At 32.9% G+C, this 24,671-nt stretch overlaps 1 protein-coding gene and 1 long non-coding RNA gene across 3 annotated transcripts in view; both read left to right on the top strand.

Annotated features, from left to right (window-relative positions):
* Positions 1 to 1,481: 1,481 nt before the first annotated feature.
* LOC117793411 (nuclear factor of activated T-cells 5) overlaps positions 1,482 to 24,671 on the top strand; it is an 82,004-nt gene continuing 58,814 nt past the window's right edge. For both annotated transcript variants that reach the window (XM_034633746.1, XM_034633733.1), the window contains exon 1: positions 1,482 to 1,752. In XM_034633746.1, the coding sequence (XP_034489637.1) occupies positions 1,641 to 1,752 (112 nt within the window). In that variant the 5' untranslated portion in view covers positions 1,482 to 1,640. The remainder of the gene's footprint in view (positions 1,753 to 24,671) is intronic.
* Positions 2,144 to 5,898, top strand: LOC117793448. The gene is made up of 2 exons (XR_004618272.1): positions 2,144 to 2,256; positions 5,607 to 5,898. It is a non-coding gene; the product is annotated as an uncharacterized LOC117793448 (long non-coding RNA).

The following is a 24,671-nucleotide window of genomic DNA, read 5'->3' as shown; positions in this document are numbered from 1 at the left end:
TATATACCTATCGATATACAAATATTTTAGAAAAATAACAAAATATATGGACAGATCCGATAATTAATAGTCTTTTTACACTAAGACCGGTATGACGCCGTAACGAAAAAGGGCGGTATAGAGCCCTTAAGTAGGCCTTTACCATACAAAAATTTGATAGTAAGGCTTAAATATAACGGCTTTTAGGCGAGCCCGTATTATTAACGACGATGTTTTTGACAAAAGTTGGCAGCCCTGGCTTAAAAATTGATAAGAAATCGATTTACCACCACAAAAAATGCCAGTTAATATTTGAAATATTTTTTGTAAGCCGTCAATCCCTCATTAATTCAATTATGCATTCAAGTAGTCGTCGGACATACATGATGGATCCGTTATCTACATTTAAATACAAACTTTATGTACAATTTATAATAAATTTAGTAATGAGCAATTTACAATTTGACAATTAGACTTCAAAATATCGGCCTTTACATTAGTGAAACGACTTTCAGTGTAAATTGACTATAAGAAAATAAAAATAATAAACATCGAGCTGGCACAAACGATAAGACATGAACATAACAATTTTGTAATAAGTAAAATAGTAAAATAAAGCAGTCATCTCGTTCCGTTGGTCAGTTGTTCATGGGCAATGATCGGTGATCGATATATGTGAGATATTTATCGAACGGTAAACAGTGAATAATTCGGTTCATGAACGATAAAAGAGGAACCGGGTGCTCATCGCAGGATTTGTTAAGTCGATTAGTTGCTCCGATAAATTTTCTTAAAGTCAGCAGCCCTGGTATTCTGCCGTTTACAAACTATCTGGCAACACTTTGCAACCAGTTGAATGCAAGAGTAAGCGTGTTGCTCAAACTAGATCAATTATTTTGTTTTTTTCTTGTGTAAGACGTGTGTTTCTTGACAAAAACTATTGCGAAACAAGCTGTTTGTTAGTACGAGCGATTAAAGCATAGAATGAATCAGCTGCAAGCTATTTCAAGCAGATATTTTGACGTTTTTAAAGCAGCCACAAGTAAACCGAACACATACACGCGCAACGCGTGCATTACCATATGAGCGAAACATAGAAAGACCAACACCACAATAAAAAAAAAAAAACGTCGACATCAGCGAATAGGTGCAAAAAAAAACTGATAGTGGAAAGAGTGTGTGTGGAATAGCAAACAATAATATAATTGATAGAAAATAAGCAAACAAAAGCCGATACTGCGCCAAGCAATAAGACAGAAAAAAGGCGAACCAGGCTATTTATTTGTATGTACCCCGTCGTCGTTGTCCCTGCGTCAATCGCTACAATACAGAAAAAATTGTTGTTACTAAAAATAGGCAACAAATACCCAAAACCCGTACCCGCTGATGTTGGCATCGCTCGAACTTTGGCTTTCGTCTCCGTTTGTTTGTGAAGTGCTGATTAACTAAAGTTGGTTAGCCAGGAGTGAAAACAAAACTACAAATTGCTATAAAAAAAAAAAATAAACGACTTTGTAAAAAGATCAGTTAAATAAAATAATTTTGGTGTTATTTTGTTTTGTTTCGCTTTGTTTGTTTGGAGCGTATACGGACACACGACAAACAGAAAACAGAAAAATAACAGTAACGAACAACGGCGATAACAAAAACGGATCATCGCAATGCTTTTAAAATTCACAAAAACCAGTGGAGCCGGCGGCGCGGGCCAATTGGGTACCAGTTCATCATCCATGCAAGCGACTACTACATACGCGGTACGCGGAGGAGGAACAGGTTTGTTATTTATTTATTATTTATACTCTGCTTTTGCCCCTACTTCGCTTTTACCTTTGCCTTTACATACACTCAGTTCAGCAATTTTTCGTACACTCGTCATTTGTTTACCCTGTGGCAATTAAAAATAGCAGGAGATGTATATATGTTTTTATTTAGTTTTGATGGATCAGTAATCAGTACCTGCTAAATGACATGAAATCTTCCTATACAAATCAGACTACTATGTTTTTCACCGTTCGTACGAAGCAATTATTATCAGTTTTCAGTTATTTGAGAAGAATTTAAAATTTTTAGTTGTTTAAAATTTCCTGTTGAATGTAATAAGTAGCAACAAATATAACATTTTTTGAAAGAGAAACGAATAATTATATTCACGCTGCCCGCTGCCTCTGCAATTGGACTTTGGGAAGATTGCCAGATTTGGCGGGAAAAAAGACAGACTTGGCGAAAAAATCTAGATTTGGTCAACAAATTTAAGACTTGGCGTGCAAAAGCAAATCTGTGAGTTTGGTTGAGATAACTTAAAAACCAAAAAAAAAGTTTTCATAATATTTGAGTTATTAGGTTGCTTCTTCATCTACATTTGTTTCTGTTCCTTTTGCTATTGTTTTTGTTGCTGGCTGTTGTTTCTGCTGTTGGGCATAACAATATACCTGTTGCTGTGGCTGATGTAGCTGCAAATTGGGCTGCAGCGCAACCACCGATGCCACCGATCCTCTCGCCGCCAAAATTAATTTTCAACAATTAGTGATGGGTATCGCTATTTATTGATGTTAAGAAGCGATACTTATGCAAAGTAAATATCGATATGACATTCAAAGTGATGTATCGAAAAGCATACTAAATGCGGCATTTATTTATTAACAATTTACAAACAATTCGGTTTATTTAGCTTTCATAATATTAATTTAAAAAAAAAATTATTTATTTAAAGAAAATTATTTTGTTAAGTGTAAATCAGCTTCCTTACAGAACCTTTAACAGCTGCTAAGCAAATATGATATGCTGCAGCCCTAAGTAAAATTTTCCTTGGTTTAAAAAAAAAAAAAAAAAACAACAAAAAAATACTTAATGTAGCAACACATTATTATTGATAAGAAAAATTTAACATGAAAAAAAATATTTTATTTAAATCATTCAATTAACACAGCCTGTTAACAGCAGATTTGGCATCTGTTAAACTAATTTTATGTTGCAGTCCTTTGAGATTTTATTAAATATTAAAAAAAAAAAATTAAAAAATTAAATCTTGCTTGGTCTGCCTGAGTTTGAACCCACGTTACCGTGTGCGTGAGTCTACGACACCATCCTCTGCACCATCTAGATTCTGAACCCGCTGGCTGATAAAACGCTGCTATATTGAAATCAAAACGCGAACTTTGACATCGAATTTAACGCACTTATAGGGCGAATTTGGAAGAACGCCGTCTTAAACGCCGATGAATTTGTCATATCTGTGTTTTGTTAAAATTTCAAACTTGTATCTTGAGCCGTTTGGCCGGTACAATTCTCAGTCAGTCGGACAAACAACTTTATATGTATAGATTTATACCCGTTACTTAAAAAATAAGTAAAAGGGTATTTTGTGTTCGTTAGAATGCATGTAAGAGAGAGGAGACATCTCCGACACTATAAAGTATATATATTCTTGATAAGCATCAACAGCCGAGTCGATTTAGCCATGTCCGTCTGACCGTCCATGTGAGCATCTAGATCTCAGAGACTATCAGAGATAGAGATATCAAACTTTCACCCACAGACTCCAAGTGCGTTGGAGCAGGTCAAGTTTGTTTTAAATTTTCGACACGCCCCCTTCCGCCCACGCAAATCGCGAAATACCACCACACCCACAGGTTTTAAGATAATACAGTTTTTATGGTAAATAACGTTGTCTATTAAAATTATCTATAATATCACTTAACCGCAGCAAGATCGGACTAGATGAACGGGAGTAATAGCTAGCCAAAGTTATTAATAAAGTTATTTTTTCAATACACTCACCTAAAAGTATGCAGTATATTTTATTAGGTAGTAATTTCTTGTAAGTACTTTTATATATATTGAAATAAGTAACTGGTATGCTATGGTCGGGATCTCGACTAAAGCATCGGTTTATTTAATTTTTAATACAACATTTTTTTGAAGAACAAATTTTTGATTTCGGTACTTAAGTCTGAATCGTACAAATCGTTACAAAAAGGAGATAGATTTAAAAGAAAAAAAATAAGAAAATAAATAAAGGGCAGTTTCGAAAATATTTTTTTTGCATTCTTATGCAATTTAAATTTTTAATTTTTTTAATACTTTTTTAAATTTAACGATATTTTACAATTTGGAGAAAATCGGGTTCACATTAAGCTTAAGTATGTTTTTTAAGTTATCTTAACCAAACACACAGGTCCAATTGCAGGGGCAGCTGGCAGCCTGAATTTAATCATTCGTTATTCTCAAAAAATGTTATATTTTATAAATTTGTTGCTGTTTATAACAATGAGCAGAAAATTTCCAACAACAAAAACTTTTAAATACTTCTCAAATAACTGCAAAAAATTTGAGCTTTATTGGTATTAAACGAACTTTTGGATATATTTGGGGTCACAAGCGACGAAAAACATTTTTTTTTTCTATGGCAGAGTTTTTTTTTTTTTAGAATTTTTTAAGCATCTGTCTTTTTTTTCTTACTTGTTTTTAGAGGTGCGCCCAGTTTTGTCATCATAACTTGTGAATGCCAAAACCGATTTTCAAAAGCTACTGCCCCATTTTCTAAAAGCTAGTGAATATATCTTTATTTTATGCAAACGCAGTCTTAGATTAAAAGAGCCATACATTTTTTATTTAAGAAAATTATTTTTTGCTTAGCTTTTTTCAGCTGTTTTTAGTTTAAAATTCAAGGAAAACTCTAAAAAAATTAATATTTAATTACATCACTAGTGTGTACGTGTATAACGTTAATTTGACCAGATTTCTTATTAAGGCGTCAAAAATCTATGAAAAATGCAAAAAAATAAACACTTTAGTTTTGATTTGTTTATAACTAAAAAAATTAATATGCAAAATTTACTTAATTCAGGAACCAATTAAGTTGAGAAGTTGTGTACATTGTTAAGTTGTGTACACCACATGTAGCTGATATATTATTGATACATACTCAGAAAGATTGCCTACAAAATTTATTTGAAACGAACGCAAGGAAACACCAGATTTCATAGGCAACAGCAAAACAATGATAATAATATTAATAATAATAACAGCAGTAACAACAGCAACAAACACAAATCATTTTGTTTTGACGCTGTCTCTGCGCTGACGTTGTCTTGCGAGGTATCAAATAAAACAAAAGCAACCATAAGAGAGAGAGAGAGACTGTGAAAATCCAATTATGCATTACTGCCTGTCTATCGTCGATTAGCTGTGAACAACGTCGTAACAATAAAATTATTGAGGTGGAGGCTCGCCAAAATCTCAAATGCACTACAACGAATGAGAAAACGGGAGAGATGAAGATAAACAACAATGACACAAAATTCTATACACAATTCAATTGATAAACCAACTTTTGTATCGCGTGGCTGTCGTGGCCGTTTAATGCTTTGCATACCCAATATGAGTATAACCTGTAAAACAAAACCGCGCGACAACGCCCCTAGATCATTAACTAATCTAGAGAGCAGAAAATTGCATTTAATATTGTGACGAAGTCTAGTCACGAGACTTGGTGGCCAATTACATATTGAGACAGAAAGACAGGGGTGAAGTACAATGAGTGTGGTCGTAAAGATGAATATACTTATCTAAATTGTTACCTTCTTCATATGGAGTCCAGTATAAATAATATACATTTGTAATTTCAGATCTATCAATTATTCCAAACAAGCAAATAGAAATCCCCCCAACAACAAGTGACTCGTCACAATTGCAAGAATTTCCGGTAAGGATTGTGCATGACCAGATTTATTGTGTGCAACAACAACCGACAAATCAAGTCATTATTCAACACAATATGTTTCAGATTCTATCTTGAAATTAGACAATTAGAAGACAAAAAGATATGCAAATTTCAAGGATCACGAACGTGACGTACGTCTTTAGTTAAGAAAAAAATAAAACTTTTATATACTGTATGTCAACTTATTGTTTGCAAAACGAAAATAGGCCCACCAATATAACTTTTCTTAAAAAAATATTGTAGTATGGGCCCTTTTATTTGATGGCAGTCCGCGCTAGTGACGAAATCAGCACGAAGGGTGCGAAAGGCGACTAGCAATATATACAACTAATATTACAAATTTGATAAAAAAAAATAAAACTTTAGCTAACTTAACTGGTTCGTGAAATAAGGGGGTGTAAATGGAAGGGGCAAAATTTAAATGAATACAGCTAATGGGGCCGTGGGGCCATTTTGGTACAATTGTTATTATTTACAAATTCCTAAATCTATAAATATTCGTTTCGGCAAGATATTACCAATTAACAAACATGACAGCAACAATAAAGTGTCATATCAGCAAACCTATGTAGCAGACAGCTTTTGCGCAGAAAATTTTGATTTGCGTTTTAGAAATAGCCAGTGTTGCCAGACAGTTAAGTTTTGTTTTTTTTTAATTCGAGCTTAAACTAGTTTAAATGAATTAAATTACTTGTGCCTTTCTGCAACGCATATTAAATTTATGTGTTCTTTTTCTCTTTATTATTAAAGAATCCAGATTTTTTTTTAAATATGAAAAAAATTCAACAAATAAATTTACACAGTTTACTATGTGTCTGCATTAAAGATAAAGTTAAAATTTCAAAAGCAAAAGCAATTGCAAAAATATCTGATTTCACACAAAAAAGCATATTTCAGCCCCAAAATTTCTGATATCGAATTTTACTAACAAAATAAAGTTTAATATAAAATAATACAAATTATTACAAAATAAACACGAAAATTGGCATTCAACACTGCGCAAAACGCAATTTTTATGTTCGTGGTAGCTCACCCTTTTTGCGCACAGTGCAGAATGCCAATTTTCGTGTCTGTTTTTTTTGTTTTAATTTATATTTTTATTTAAAACATTTATATTCAACTATATTTTGTTTGTCGCAAAATTCGATATCAGAATTTTTGGGGCTGGAATATGCTTTCGTCACTAGACTTTTACCTCGTGTAGAGGCTTTTTTGTATTAAATGTATTAATTATAGATAAAACCCAAAAAGTAACAAAAATTAAACCAATATCAAAAACTAGTCGGAAAGGCGAGATCCCGAACATAGGGGACTCGTTACTTATACTTATATAAAAGTACCTTAAAGATATTACATGTATTACATTGAAACCATTAAATCTTAATAACTGGCGTTCTACTTATCTGATCCTGATGCGATTCAGTGGGATAATAGATAATACAAATTGATAACGTTAATTACCACAAAATACTTATTTTCTTAAGAATTGTGGGTGTGGTGGGTTTTTCGCGGTTTGTTAGGGAGGAGGGGGCGTGGCTTAAATTTGAAACAAACTTTATCTGCGTGGGGTATATAGAAATCTGTGTGCCAAATTTGGTTACTCTATCTCTTATAGTCTCTAAGATCTAGGCGCTCACACGGACGGACGGACGGACAGACACACATGGCTATATCGACTCGGCTGTTGATGCTGATCAAAAATATATATGTATACTTTATAGGGTCGGAGATGCGTCCTTTTACTTATTTTTAAGTAATGGTTATAACACAAGAAATACAAAAAATACTGTCAATTAATTGTTTGCAAAATGCAAACACTGCAAAAATGGCGTAAAATAGAAAAATGAGGAGAAAAACAATCTAATATTTATTGTTCTTGCTGTTAGCCTCAATTCCAGCTTGAAAACTTTGCGACATGGACTGTACACGTGCCTGAAACATGGTAGACTTGACCATTCCTTCAGTATGGCTTTAATCAAAGCACTTTTGTTACTTGGTCTCGTTTAGGTACCCTTTATTTTTAAAAATGAACTAGTGGGCCGGTGCTACAGTCGAGCATACTCAACTGTCGCAGACTCCATACTTACTATGGCAATAACTAATAATGGAAAAAATTAAAAAATATTTAGTTAACTTAAATGCATATTCACTCAGATTGGTTACGATGTCTCATAAAACATAAAAGATTTTCATACTAAGACTTGATTTTCGCCCGATCGGTCCTATGACAGCTATATGATATAGTGGTTTGATTTGAGCCAGGATTTGAACAGGATTTATAAAACCGGTTCCTGGATACCATACGCAGGTCAATTTTGGATGCCACGCACCCTTCGCCCACAAATCGCACAAAATGATTTACAGGCGCAATTTTTAAGATATCACTCCTTAACTGAACAATCAGGTGGGAAGTAAGTCTATTAAACGACCCTGAAAATTTCAAAGCGATTGACCCAAAAATAGAGAAGATATTTCGGTATTACATTTAATTCAATAATTACATTTGCATGGCAAGTTGAACGTGCGAGCGAGACAGCATGTATAAGTTTATATGCAAGGCTCGCACAAAGCCACTACGAAATAGTACGCATTTTTTTTTTTTGGTTACCGTGTAAGAATCGAGCGATAAGCAAAAGTACTATCGGTATCATGTAATGAAATTGTTGATGTATAATTTATGTATATACAAATATACAATTAGATTAAAATATAATTGTGTTAATATATAAATATGTATGTTTGCGTGGCAAAATTCCTGATGACGTCACAACTTTCAATATAGTCGGGCAGAAGCTGATTGCTATGCATGAAGTTGCATGAGAGGAAAGGCGATCATTTTGCAGCACTACTTTTGCATATTTGCCGAGCACTGAAAGCTGCAGAATAATAATTTTAATTATTAATATTTCCGATTTCACATGCATATATATAATAAGTATCTGCTTATTATCGTTGTAAAAAAAAACTTTACATTTTTCGCTTTAAAAGTCTCATAAAATTAGACATTGTCTTTTATTTAAAATTTCGCGCGCACTGCTGCCTTTGGCAGGCTCGAATTTGTAGCGTGAGAGAGAGAGAGTGAGAGAGGAAAATAGGTGCTGCCAGAATGCAGGCTGAGCAAAGTTGTAGTTTGTGGCTACTCTTGACACACTTTACATCGATTCCGAGCGGTTACGATTACGATTTGTGATTAATCAATTTCTAATTAATTTAAACAACGTTTAATATGATACCGAGTGATTTATTATTTCAGTGGTGCATTAATAAAGACACTGGGCACAGGGTATCCTACTGTCGAGCGTGCTCGACTGTAGCCGCACCTCACCGCGAGCGAAGCGAGCAGGGGACGGAGCCCCATTGTTTAATGTAATTTTAAGGAAATTTCAGCAAAATTTTTATATAATTTGAAGACTGTGATACCAAATTTTAGTATCGGTATCACAAAAAATTTATCGTACAAAAAGTGTGATACATGTTACTGATTACTGATACTTAACGACAAACAGTTTTTTTGTTGAAATTTTGTGTTTTTTTTACGATTCTTGGCTTAAATAAATATATATTTGCAAAATGAGTCAATATGTGCTTGATGCAGTATTTTTAAATAACTAAAATTAGATAAATGCATTTTTTTACTGCGTGTAGTTGTCACGTTTTTATGAAAAAGTATTATGTCATTCCACAGGTACTGATTACTGATTGAATTACCTGCTGAATGCCTCCATAGTTTTGATAGCTTTGTCATAAAATGTATTATGATTAATTTAAGGGCAAGTGAAGAAAATTTATCTAATGTTGAAAATTAACAAAAGTAAGCAAATATTTCAAGAATATTTTTTAATTACAATATTGTCAACGACAATTGCTTAAGATTAAAACGCAGCACTGCAAAAAGCTTCTTGGAAAATAATCTCGAACAGAGGCTGTGAAGTGCGCAAAAGGCCCTCCCTTTCCAGTTTATTGTTAAAGTCAATTGACTGTTGTTCTGTCAAGCTACTCTACGAGAGCACGGATAGCATTGGGGGTCGTGAAAAGGTGCACCGGAAATGCCATTATTGAAAACTTGAATATCGTGTGCACGTGCGAAAACATTGATGAATGCAAGCATGGAATTCCCCGTGTAGCCGGTTTTTATTACAGACTAACTACATTTATTATGTTAGAAACAATAGTGTAACACAACTCAGTCCTGATGTTAATGCTTTCTTGTATCTAAGTGGCCTTAAATGATTAACACACTGTAGCGGACAATAAAATCTGCACAGTAAAATAAGGTGATTTTTTATACCCGTTACTTAACAAACTAGAAAAAGGGTATACTTTATTCGTTGAAATGTATTTAAATGCTGAATCAGCACAATTTGTACAAGCACATATGTTTGTCCTTGTACATTAGCGGATTCTCAAGTCAAAAATTCCTAGATTTCATTTATATATCTGCTACTTAAAAAATAAGTAAAAGGGTAAATTAAATTCGTTGGAATTCACACTGGTTCAAATGACTACATTTTTGGCAGAAATTCGATATTTTTTCCCCACATTGTAAAAACCTAATTTTTTTTAAATTTGGAATAGAAACGATATATGATTTTTAATGCATCTGTGTGGATTTGCGATAGTCAGCTGTTTATTAACTGGAACCTTCGAGATACTTTTCTTTGAATTTATAGAAACCACTAAAAATGAAATATGTATGAGGAATATAGAGGTAGTTAGAGCATACGTATTTTAAACAAGTTTAGTTTTATGTTATTTGTTATCTTATCCCTGCAGGAAAAAGTAAACTAGTGTCAAAAACTAATAGTTCTAGATCTAGTATAAAGGGAACTAGTACAAGGAAAAGTAGTTTAGTAAATACTAATAAGGCAACTAAAATTAGACTGGTTGCAATCGGATAAGATTTGGATGTGTTAATCTAGCTAAAATTATCAAAAATGAGATGAGAATTTGACTGGTTACAGAGAACTTAAGTTGTGTGAGTTAAAAACAATCCCAAACACGAACTCCTATCAACAGTCCCTCTAAAACTGTCTTAAAAGTAGTTTAAGTGAGATGAGAATTTAAACTGGTTGCAACGGAATTAAATTTGTGTGAGTTAAAAAATACAAAAACCATAAATCCTATCAACTGTCCCTCTAAAACTGTGCTAGGAGAAGTTAAAATGAGATGAGAGTTTAACTGGTTACAAAAGGACTATATTTGTGTGGGTTGACAAACATCCCAAACCGGAACTCTTGTCAATTGTTATTCTAAAACTGTTTTTCAAGTACCGGGTTGATTAGAAAAGCCAGTATGGCAAACTGGTTATAAAAAGTCAAAAAAACAACTAGTTCCGAATATTTTCAATTAGTTAACTCAAAGAAAAAAGATCGAAAAATATCAAGCACATTTGGTTATGACTCGTGACAGAATTGTTCTTATTTTTTGGTTGACAAAACAACCACATTTGTTTTCAAACTGTGACCCCATTGTCTCGATACATAAAATTCGATTCATGAAGCATTATAGGCGTAAGATATTTAACAACATTACATTGACATATAAAACAAATAATGCACCAATCGCTCTCTGGGTAGAGTCACCGCTTCAGTTTCGGAGAATCTGGGTTCGTTTTCCACTCTGGTCAAGGACAGTTTTTAAGTTTAATAATAAAAATATGTAGGTACATTGCAATACAAATAATTTAATTATTTATAATTCTTACATTATTCGCTATTATTTCATTTAAGACTCTATCTCTGATTAATTCCAATTAGTTCGGACCACCAGAGCAGAAGCTTGCGTAAATGAGGCTCAGCCGGCCTGCCGTTCAACTGCTGGAACTTGCTTTATTTTTTATTTTTTGAATGTTATATCGTTCTTAGAACAAAGAAAAAAAGACCCATTGGTTTTCGACAGAGCGGTCCAATTGGAGATATATGATATAGTTGTCCGATCCAAAAGCGTAACAAACTTGATTTGCCCGCAATATAGAGTAACCTACATAACAAGTTTGGTGTCTCTAGCTTTTAAATTGTTCTTATAATTTGGATATGAAATTTTCTATGTCGATTTATCGTTGGTAAAGGGGGCGTGGCCGAATTCTAGAATTAACTTAATCTGCTTGCAATATAGACTAACCTACATACCAAGTTTGGTGTTTCTAGCTTTCAAATTGTTCTTATAATTTGGATATGAAAATTTCTATGTCGATTTTTGGGCGGTAAAGGGGGCGTGGCCGAATTCTGAAACAAACTTGATCTGTTTGGAATATAGAGGAACCTACATACCAAGTTTGGTGTCCCTAGCTCTTATTGTCTCTGAGATGTAGGTGTTCATACGTCAGGACGTCAGGACAGACGAACATTGCTATATCGACTCGGCTATTGATGATGATCAGGAATATATATATATTATAGGGTCGGCCCCGCCACCTTCTGCCTGTTACGCACATTTTTCTTAAAACAAACTTAATAGACTAGACCCATGTACTTTTTTTAAAGTACGGGGCCTAAATATTAAGTAATTAATTTTTTATTTAATTTTGATCACCGTCGCACTCGAAATGTTGATCTTTATGTTTTTTGTTAAAAATATATTTAAATTTTTTAGTCATTAAGAAGCTCAGAGTGGAGTGTTTTCTTTGCATTTTCATTAACCTTTTGCTGCAAGAAGAGAGATTTCGTCAAATAATCATTATAATACAAACAATCCATTTTGGAGGTTAATTTTTAAGAAAATATAAAACTTAATTTGTTCAAAGATTCAGTCTGTATGCACATAATAGTGATCTAATTCATGTGTAATATTTTTAAACAAGTAGCTTGAAAATGTTTCTGAAAGAAAATTTTACTCTATGTGAGTTTTTGATCAATTTCACGTTATTGGCTGCGGTTGACATTTATGGGAAATGGCCCATATACTTACTAAAATAATCCACAATAAAAACTTACACATAGTATGTTGTTTTAATTTTATTAATTAGAAACGAAAGTCCTTAAAGTCATTTTTTTTGGGACGTTTAAATTTATTCATCAGAAATAAAAAAGTACTCCTCAAAAACAATACAATTGTCTTTAAAGAGTATTATTTTATTCCTCAAAAATTAAAGTTATTAAAGATTTCTATTAAAAGGTCTTTAAAAACTCTTATTATAATTATATGACCTATATTCCCTATTGGGGCATGGCCTGATGCAAAATTTGACTTAATGCGTTCCTGCCTTGCTCCGCCAGTTGGTAACACTAAGGGTTGACAGGGCTTTAGTCACTTGGTCCTTCCAACGTATCCGGGGTCTTCTTCTCCTTTGTTGTCCGCATTTTATCGTATCAAAGAGATTACGAGCTAAAATGTGTTCTTTCAAACGTACAATGTGACCCAGTCGGCGAAATTGCTTTGTGCTCATTCGTCCTCATACTATGTCAACATTATCGAACACCTCATAAAGTTCGTCGTTCCACCCGATAGTTATCGCCAACGCAAACAGGTCCAAAGATTTTGTGTAGAATTTTCCTCTTGAACACCCCAAGAGCAGCTTCATCTGATTGCGTTACTGCTTAGGCTTTCACACCATGGAAAAGTACTGAAACGTTGAGCTTCTTGTAAAGTGTTTTCTTCGTCTGTCGAGATAGAGTTCTACTGTTGATTTTCCTAAAACCTGATTACACTGCCAGTCAGATCAGTTGGTAATAGGGGTACCTACCGACTGAATAAACCAGAATTTTATATCTTAAGCACTGAACTGATTTTCTGTGCTTGAGCGCTTAAAAATATATTTCTCTTTTGGAGAGAGGGTTCTTCTTTCCTTTGCACCTTGGTTATCTCTGTATCGTACAATTTTTTCCAAAAATTCTTTAGTATGTCGCCTATGTTGGATCTTATCCCAACATTGGTGCTAATGGCGCGAATGCTTAAGTTTTCCGATCGAATTGTTTTTATGGCCGCTTTCTCAGCTTTAGTAATTTATTGACAATTTTCAATTTTTTTTTTATCCGCAAGTGTATCTTTTCAGAGTAAAGCTATTTACGTGACTCCTTTGTTTTTGTGTGGTAATCAGTCTAAAGATACTATAACGGAAGTTTTAAACTGTGCGACGTCAATTGTCACTGCGGTCACTGCGGTGCAATTTTTTTTAATTAGTGTATATTATAATATAATAATTATTAATCAAATAATAACGACTGAGATTTTTAACAACAGCGAAAATCCAGTATATTTGAACATTTACAAGCAACCAATCATAAAACTCCTCCTTCAATTCATTAAGTATTCCTTTATTACTCATTCGTAAGCCCAATTTCCACTTATGGCGATACGACCGGATTTAAAAACTTCATATAAAAAATTAGCGACATTCAATTGGACTCCATTACGCTAATACTGCAAAACGCCAATAGGCATAATGTACCGAGATAAATTCTTGTTTAATAAATCACTGCGGACGGCATTTCGCGCTAGTGACGAAAGCAGCACGAAGAGTGCGAAAGGCGACTAGAAATATATAGAGCTAATATGGAAAATTTGCTATGCCTGTCTAATCAGATTGAGTTATATACCGATCGAAAGGTTTAGTCCTAACTTACAAAATGGCATACTGAAACTTCTTCTAACTTACCTGGTTCATGAGATACGGGCGTGTAAGTGGGAGGGAAAAAATGATTGCAGCTAATGGGGCTGTTAGCCTTTTGGTAAAATTTTGTATTTTTTTAAAAGGATACCTTTATCACCTAAATGACAACTAGATCAAAAGATAATTAAATTTAAAATTTTAGTGGACTTCTCAACGTGAGATGAAAAGTCAGTTTGTTTGTTTGTCTCTTTGTCCGTTTGTATCAAAGCGCTTAAAAAGCTTAGATGTAATGATGGGGATTTATTCCTTTTCAAAAATCTAGAAATGTTTGTTCTACGACTTTTTGAAAAAGCCGCTAGTTTAGCGGGAAAACGCTAAATCCCGCTAAAATTGAAACCTCAACAGTTTCCAAACCATAGAAGCTACATATATGTTCTATATATCATTGAAGAGGTGTGTTTGAGAGCTTTTAGGCGTACATTTAAAGTAACTAAAGTACTCAGGTAACACTTTACAGGTGAAATAAGGTTTTTAGCTTACATTTTGGCGATTTCTGACAAAACGGCTCAAACGATTTTTATTAAATTTAAGTATTTTGTAGAACGTAAGATTTTGCATTTATGGTATATGAAACATAAATTTTGGCTGAGGGGCTTGGAAGATATTACCTGTTAACTGAATATATATATTTTTCTATCGGTCGAAAATCACGTTTTAGTGCGAGAAACTTATTGGTTTTATGATATATCTCAACCAAACTGATACAATATGCATTTAAATTGCTCTCTTGACCAAAATTGGTTCAAATCAGACCACTGTCATATAGCTGTCATAGGTCCGATCGGGTTAGCCAAATTGATAAAATATGCATTTTAGTCAGTTTTATACATCCTGACCGAAGTTGGTTCATATCGGACCACTATATCATATAGCTGTCTTATGACCAATCGGGCGAAAATCAAGTTCTACTGTGAAAAACTTTTTTGTTTTATGAGAAATCTTAACCAAACTAATACAATATGCATTTAACTTGGTTTAATGTATCCTGACCAAAGATGGTTCAAATCGGACCACTACATTATATAGCTGTCAGAGGACCGATCGGGCGAAATCCAAGTCTTAGTATGAAAAAACTTTTTTTTTCATAGTAAGTACGGGGTCTCCGACAGTAGAGTATATATATCAATTTATATATTTTACTATCTGCCTGCTTTAATGATGAAGTTACAATGTCAAAAGCAAAAACAATTGAAAAAATTTATGATATCCCACAAAAAACCTCTACACGAGGTAAAGTCTAGTGACAAAAGCAATTTCTAGCCCCAAAATTTATATCACTGCGGACGGCAGTTCGCGTTAGTGACGAAAGCAGCACGAAGGGTGCGAAAGGCGACTAACTGTATATACAGCTAAGTTGGAAAATTTGCTACGACTGTCCGATCAGATCAAGTTATATACCGATCGAAAGGTTTAGTCCCAACTTACAAAATGGCATACTAAAACTTTTTCTAATTCACCTGGGTAATGAGATACGGGGGTGTAAGTGGGAGGGGAAAAATTTGTATGATCGCAGCTTGTGGAGCCGTTGGGGCTTTTTGGTAAAATTATTTATTTTTTTTAAGTTCTTATCAAAAATACGCGTCGATTGATACCTCGATGACCCAAATCCGGTAACTGGTTCAAAAGATAAATTAATTTGAAATTTGAGACAGTTTTTTAGTAAAATTGGGTTGGGTTTGAGAACAATTTGTACTTACTTCAAGCCCGTTCCGGACTTTATGACTTTAAAACGTACTAAATTTATCTCAATCTCTTTTTCTATACGTACACACCAGTGTTGCCAGAACTTGACAGTAAAAGTAGGCTAGATTTAAAAAAATTGTTAGAATAGACTAGATAAATAAAATTGTTTAATTTTTTAAATATTTATTTTAAAATAGGGATGCATTAATTATATCATCTTCTAGGTCACTTAAAAAGTTTTGAAACCGACATGTTTCTAGCACTTTTAGAACCAAATGCTGTGTGTCATTGGAAAGCTCCATTCTTACAATAAATATGTCGGAGTTTTTAAGTCGATCTGTCAGCTGTTTTAAGAGCACATGTTTTGGTATTATGTTAACCAAGGAGAAACCATGAAAATTCGTGCAGTGATAAAATTCTTTGTTTTGGATAGTTTATCTGCAAGCGAGATTTATACAAAGTTGGTAAAAGTATTAAATGACTCTGCTCCTTCGTTTCCGACTTTTCATAGATGGACCTTAGAGTTTAAACGAGGTCGTACGAGTGTCAATGATGACCCACGCACTATGGCGTATTTCACGAAATTACGTGGCAAAAATCAATTTTCGCGTTTGGCAAAAATTTAATGTGGCTCGATTAAGAATTGGTTCTAGCAATTTATACAGAAAGTTTTATATTTTTAGTAAAATTTTTGTGGCGTGTGGAGAATTTCAAAGTTGGGGTAATTTTTGAAAAATTTCTGAGCGAGAGAAAATATGAGTTTTAAGTGCAACTTTTGATCAGTACATGTTTATATCGAGGTGAGGTTTGGTATCAAACATATTTTGTTCTTTAAGCGGACTCATATTTAAAAGTAAGTTAATAAAAAAAATAATTAAAATTTTTTTTCATTTTTTTCCTATTGACCTATAATTTTAGCGACTTTTTCAACTTAAGCTTGATTTTCAAAACCGAGTCCAGTCTAGTCCACCAAATTTGACTTCTGATTCTGTTTGCATTTTAAATGTTGAAAAGCATGAAACTTTGCGTTTGAACGTTAATTTACGCCCTTTTCCATGCCACGCCTTCTTTTATTTTTTGGCTCAAATTTTCTTTAAAGTGTTAAGAATATATTTCAAATTTTAGACAAAACTATAAGGTTTTTGTCCCCCAAATTACTGAACGTCCAAAAACTGCAACTAACCAAGAAATGATTGATGCTGTGCAAGATATGGTTATAGCAGACAGACGATTGACACTGATACAAATAGCAAAGGCTGTGCACATCTCGGAGGAACGGGTGTTTCATATTTTGAAGAACGAATTAATGTTGAGAAAGCTGATAGCAAGATGGGTGCCGCATTTCCTAAATTCGGATCAAAAACGCAATCGAATGCAATTGTCGCAACAGCATTTGGATCTTTTCCAGAAGAATAAAACTGATTTTGCTCGACGGTTTGCCGGTGTTTCGGCTCCGAAGCAAACAAAAAAAAGGTCGAAAAAGGTTATAGCTTCAGTTTTCTGGTAAGCGATGAGAATATTGTGGATTGACTACTTGCAAAGTGGTAAAACAATAGCAGGGGAATACTACTGTCGTCTATTGGACCAACTGGATGCGTGTTTTATTCGTGTTTTAGGCTTAAAAACGGCTACATTTTTTTTTTACGGTAGGCTAGATTTACAGGTATAAGCATTTTTAAAATTTCACAGGCTAAGGGCCGGTTTTACAATGTGTATTTAAGGGGATGCAACAGATACTTTGACGTAAAATGTATAGAAATCAATGTCAAATTTGAATTTATCTATTTTATAAAATTTAAGGACAATGAAAAACCGGCCCTTAATCATTGAAAAATATGCTAGATCTAGCCTACAATGTGGTAAACTGGCAACACTGGTACACATATACAAACAGTATCCAAACATAAATATTTTAAGATTGAAATGGTCTTGATTTCGGCATTATGTTCTTGAATCAAGAAAAACATATATATTTGAATTTTCCTCTTTAATTTAAGTACTGACAGTTGGAAACGAATAAACGTTGTTGCTTTACCGATAATAACAATAGACAACAAATTTTTTCTTCAGAACTGAACCAAACACCATTTTTTGGATAGATATAGAGCCCCATATGACAAAAAACATTTTTATTTCTACGGCATAGTTTTTTTTTCTTAGAATTTTTTATACCCTACCTTAGTACCTTAGAGGTGTGGATACATTTCTCATCATTACTCGAGAGAGCCAAAACCGATTTTCTTTAGCTCAACATTTTCTTAAAGCTAAGGAATATATCTGTAATTCATTCATAACCAGTCTAAGATTTAAACCAGTAGTTTTAGAGCTATAAATTTTTAAATTAAGAAAATTATGATTCTTTGTTACCTTTGGTTTTTTTTTAAACGATTTTTTGACTTTAAAGTTCTATGAAAACTCGAAAAAAATTCTAAAATGGTTTGAGCCTCTTATATTATTGCACAGCTGCATTAATTGAGCGTCGTTTAAAATCTATTAAAAAAAGGCAATATAATAACATTTTTTATCTATGGATGTTTTTGTCGATTTTGATGACTTCCGGGTGGAGCGGTATTTACCATTGGTATAAAAATGATTGTGTTTTTGGATTTCGTAACAATCTTCAAGAATATCAATTTGTTGTTGTCCTACGCATTTTGACTATATTTGGTTAAAATCTGAGTACTATATCATGTAGCTTCCATAGGAAAAAATCGGTTGAGAATCAGCTTTTAGTATGAAAAGTTCAGTTATTTCTTGAGATATATTAACCAATTTCACAGGTTGTGTGTTGTATTGGTGTTGGTTATGTGTTATATAACCCTACCAAATTTGGTTCAAATCGATTTACTAATCAATATAGGTGCCATAGGAATGATAAGTTTAAAATCCACCTTTAGTATGAAAAACGTTTTAATTATCTAAGATATTTCAGCCAAACTCACAAATTGTGCATTCTACTATACATTTTCACTAATATTATTTTAAATCTGTCCACTATATCAAATAGCTGCCGATCGGTAGAAAATCAATGTTTGGTATAAACACTTTTGTTGTTTTTTGAAGGTATCTCAATCAAACCTATTAATTGTGTATCTTAAATTGCAGTGTACATCCTAACCAAATTTGGTTGCAATCGGAACATTATATCATATAGCTGACATAGGATCGATCGATACGAAGGTCGCTAAGCATCCTGTAATGTGAACAACTATTTTATTTTTTTATTTATCTGTACCAACCAAACAAAATTTGGTTGGAATCGGACCACTATAACATATAGATGCCATGGGACCGATCAGACGAAATAAAACATTGCCTAAAATTAGCTTGTTTGCTTATGTACTAATAACCTAGCCGTCTCTCCATCGATTTTAACGGTAAATCAACTTAACGAGGGGTAATTTATATAGCTATGTACAAAGAAAGAAATTTAATAGTTCAGATTTTTTTACGAGTTTTCCTAGAATTTTAAAGTCAAAAAATCGTGTAAAAATCTAAACAAAAAAATCATAATTTTCTTAATTCAAAAATTAATGGCTCTAAAACTACTAGCTTAAATCTTAGACTGCCATAGAAAAATATGTTTTTTTTGTCATATGGGGCCCCATACCTTTCCAAAAAAAGTGGGTTTGGTTCAGTTCAGATTTGGGCTGTTGCCTAGTGTAATAGTGTCGTTCATATTTTTATAAGTTAAGAACGATTTCTACTAATAAGCAATCGTACTGGCGACAGAATTTTTAAATCAGGATTAAAGATGTTTGTTAAAGTGGGTCCATTTGTATGGTGTAAAAAAAATGCACCAAGCGGCTATCAAAATCGTAATTTACGATGAATTCAAAGAAGAATTGACTAAGAAACCATGGGTCTAAAATCAATATCGACCTTCCAATTTTTAAGCAGAAGTTGTACGTATTTTATATATTGGTAATTGTCTGTAAAAAAAACCAAATAGAGGACGGTTTATGATGAAATTAGAGATAAGAATAAGTTGGCGGTCCCTTTTTAATTGAATTTTAAAATTAATGCAAAATGAACTTTTTTATTGAATCTTCTTAGAAACTTGACAAAAGTGCTTATGTTTATAATTCAATTTAAAAAAAACTAGCGAAGACCGCCAACTAATTCTTATCTCGAAATTCATCATAAATTGATCATTATCTGTAGGTTTTTTTTTTTTTTTTGAAGGTAAGTTTTACCTAACAGACAATTACCCATATAAAACACGTATATTTCCTTAAAATTTGGAAACTCGATATTGATTTTAGACTGACGGTTTCTTGGTCAATTTTTCTTAGAATTTATCGTAGATTACGATTTTGATGACCGCTTTGTCGCGAAAAAATTTACCCATTCTAATTTTTATGTTTAAGAACGAAACAGTCTTCATTTAGTATTCATTATTCTTGATTTGGGAATTTTGTTCGTATTTTTTAATGTTAAACGACTTTTTATGTTTTTAAAATTGATTCGCTCTTAAAAAAAAAAAATTTAAGACTGAATCGTTTTATAAACATTTTAAGACCGAAACAGGATGAATAGAAAAATTCTTTTTGGAACGAATCGAACAGATTTTTTCTGAGTGTAGCACATCACTTAATAAGTCCCGGGCCAAGTCTGGTGTCACTAATAAGAAAAATCCATATTTTTTTTCGAAAGTTCCAGCCTTTATTATTGCTTGATAAATGTAATTTAGAGTCTGCTCTGTTAAAAACAACGGTTTGTGGTGGAACTATGAGGTTAAACGTGGTCGTACAAACACAAATGATGAAGAACTCTCTCATCGTGAAAATTCGGCAGTTGTTCCGGAAAATATAAAAAATATTTATAAATTTTTTTTTTTTACCGTAAAATGAAGTTGAGGGAGGTAGGTAAGGAATTAATTAAATTAGGTCTCAAATAAAAGAATTTTCCAAAACTAGCATGAACATTTGCCTATGAAAAAGCTGTTCTCAAAATGGGTGCCGCATTTACTTAAAATAAGTCAAAATGGCCTAAAAAAGTTACATTTCCATAGTAAAAAGATTTTCCCAAAATGGCATTGCATTGATAGAGAAGCGATGGAATCAAAGTATAATCTTAGAAAAATAAAATATAAATAAAATATTAATAAATAAAATTGAACTTTGTATAGAGGTTGATGTTTTATTAGTTAGGCCCGGGACTTATTGAGTGATGTGTTAGTATGTATTAAGATTTAATTAAATTTAATATGAGAATGTTGCGTACTAGACACAAGTACATTTTGGGTTTAGTTCAAGATTTTTGTGTACTTAAACTAGTTTGTTGTTTGTTTTCCATTCATGAATTAATTCCAAAACGTACTTAAAGTATTCCAGAAAGCTCTCATTTTAAGATTTCCGGACTTGCAAAAACCAAATTTAAAATAACAACTTAAATAAATAAACCAAACAAAAAGATAAAAAAAAATCATCATTAAGTTTTTTAGTTCAAAAATTAATAGCTTTAAAACTACTGGTTTAAATCTTAGACTGTGTGTAAATGCATTACAGACATATTCATAAGCTTTTAGAAAAAATTAAAGCTTTTGAAAATCGGCTTTGGAATTCTCGAATAATAATGACAAATGTGGGCGCACCTCTAAAGACCGCTAAGAAAAATAAAACCAAATTTTAAAAATTAAAAAAAAAAATTGGTTTTCGTTCGTTTAATAGCCAAAAAGTTGACATTTGTTGCCTAGTGCTAACGTTCTTAATCGCAACGATGTTAAGCAAATAGGATGGCTACTTAAAGTTTTTAAGAAATGTAAGCCCCATAGTATGTAAAGGGTCCCTTATAGTCAGGGTCTCGACTATAGCCGTTCCCGATTGCTTCACTTATATTTCTCCTTAAGTTTGCACAAAATGTATTCAGTGGAGTCTAAAGCCACTAAATTTTGAACTTTGCACGGCTTAAATAACCAAACACTATAATTTTTGTTCATTTTGGGGAGAGTCCCAACGACGAGCCCCTCCTCCAAAAGAAAAAAAAAAAACAAAAAGCAGCGACAGAATATCAACAATTTCGGCAAATCAACAAATATCGCTTGTGCCCAGTCTTCAACAAACAGCACATCATGATTTCCCCACACCAGATAGATGGAGAAGGGCTTTGTTAGGCAAGGGGTACAAACAAACTGCGGCAATTATTATAAGCAGACGAATAGAACTGCGTTACGAACTGGGCCCGCTCTATCTAGTAATAGCTAACTGCCTGCCATTTTGATACTCGTAAATTTAGGTTGTTATTTTTAAATATTTATATACCCTGTGCCTATTAAAAATTAACAAAAAAAGGGTATAATGTGTTTGGGCGAAAGTATGTAATAGGCAGAAGGAGACTTCTCCTTTTCCATAAAGACTCCACAAAGTATATATATTCTTGATCAGTATAAATAGTCGCGTCGATTTACTCTTGTCCTTCTCGAGCTAAGCGAGTAAGGGCGAATTGCCATCTGAATTTTTTTTTAAATTTTTACCTTTGCTCTTGCTGATCCCATTGCTTTTCCTGTTATATTTTAGAAAGTGGCGCCAATGAGACGCACAAGCACTTGATCGAACAGGTGCCGATCTCGAGCAAGCTTACAAAAACAAAATACAAGAAGCAAAATACATGAAGTTAAAAATGCAATGAATTTAAATAGTCTAAAATCGCTTTTGCGAACATAGACTTGTCGAAATTTCGAGATATTTTTATCTAACGTTACTCAATAATGTGAATATGTTTGACTGAAGGATATTTCTTGTCTTTATACGTCTACTCTAAAAAGCAGGTTAATACTTTTTAGGCATCAACAGTTAAATCATAGGAATTGTCCATCTCAACTGACTAGAATAGCCGAAAAGTATATAAAAGTTTATGTAAAATTGAAATTTTTTTATCTCGTTGTCGAGTAACCTCGTTTTTATCAGTTCTTCATTTTTTTTTATTTCTTTATTGTTTTTCAGAAATATACGTGCGAAGTTTAATACAAGGTTGTGTGTGTGTGTGTTTTTCTTCGTTATAAGAACATGTATATTAGACCGGAGTGAAAATTTTTTTTTTTTTAATTGCTGTATCATATATGGATGATATAATATAAAAGCAATATCTGTGAAAAAAGTTAAATTTTTTGGGGGTCACTATCTTTCAAAAAAAGCCTTTTTATGAGGTAGAAGTCTAGTGACGAAAGCCTTTTCATGCCCCAAAATTTCTGATATCCAATTTTGTGACGAATAATATTTAATTTAATTTATAAATTTAAAACAAAAAATCTTCAGTTATATATAGGTCATATCTGTAGCGTCTATGGTTTGGAAACTGTTGAGGTTTTAATTTAAGCGGGAAATAGCTTTTTCCCGCTTAACTAGTGGTTTTTTCAAAAAGTCGTAGCACAAAAATTTCTAGATTTTCGAAAAGGAATAAATCCCTATCATTACATCTAAGGTATTTTAGCGCTTTGATGCAAACATACAAACAGACAAGCAAACTGACTTTTAATTTCAAGTCCACTTGAAATCTCAAATTTAACTATCTTTTGAACTAGTTGTCCAATTTGGGTGATCGAGGTATCAATCGACGTGTATTTTTGATAAGAAAATATAAAAAAAAAGTTTGGTAAAAAAGTTAAACAAAAGGCCCCAACGGCCCCATTAGCTGCAATCATTTAAATTTTGCCCCTTCCACCTATACCCCTTTATCTCATGAGTCATGACCCAGGTGAGTTAGCAAAAATTGTAGTATGCCATTTTGTTAGTTAGGACTTAACCTTTCGATCGGTGAATAACTCTAACTGATCGGACAGTCTTAGCAAATTTTCAATATTAGCTGTATATATTGTTAGTCGCCTTTCGCACCTTTCGTGCTGCTATCGTCCCTAACGCGAACTGTCGTCCGCAGTGTTTTTTAAAAATACCAAAATCGGTCAAATACGTCACGTTCTTTTGGAATGTGTGCAATATGTGAAGAAGGCACGCTATTTTTAGCAAATGTTGAATGCCTTTTTTAGGTTGATTAATTTAAAAACATGGTTGTGAAAACGTTGTGAAATTGCCTTTTATTATGGAGTACAAGTATCTGTCAAAATATTAAGGGGAATTATTGTGATCAGTTAAAAAGCTTAGGGTAAAATCATAGATTTATGATCGCAGCTGGCAACCCATGATGAATGAACTTTCCAAAATCTAATTTTAACCAAGATTATGTTGCTTAATTCGTAAGGGAATTAGAACTTTTGGATTTTTCAGGAGTATTTTAAACACTGAACTTTGTGGATCAGTGTTGAAGAGTACATTTATGAACTTTATTAATTCTATATAGTACATACAAGAAACATAGTTGTGATAGAATTGGCGCAAAATGTATTACACACGATAAAATTAATACAACTTGAACAAAAGATGAAAATTTTGTTTCTTTCCAATCGGAAATTAAATTAATTAATTACTATAATTTCTTGCTTATTCAAAACAGCACTTTCAAATACGAAAAAATTGACAATGAGATGACAGCGATTTTATAGCGATTTCTGTTATAATATTTTACAATGTGATGCGTTTGGATTTTAGAACAATATTAGATCCAACAGTGGATTTTGAAAAAAATTTAACGCCTCGAAAAAATTAAAATATACTGAACGTTATACATATTCTCGATACAAGAATTTCGATGTATGAAATATAATAGGTAGTGATGTAAAAATTA

This window comes from Drosophila innubila, chromosome X, assembly GCF_004354385.1.
Source record: "Drosophila innubila isolate TH190305 chromosome X, UK_Dinn_1.0, whole genome shotgun sequence".
Lineage (NCBI taxonomy): Eukaryota > Metazoa > Arthropoda > Insecta > Diptera > Drosophilidae > Drosophila > Drosophila innubila.
The sequence above is the reverse complement of the archived record's forward strand: the minus strand, read 5'-3'. Positions and strand labels throughout refer to the sequence as shown.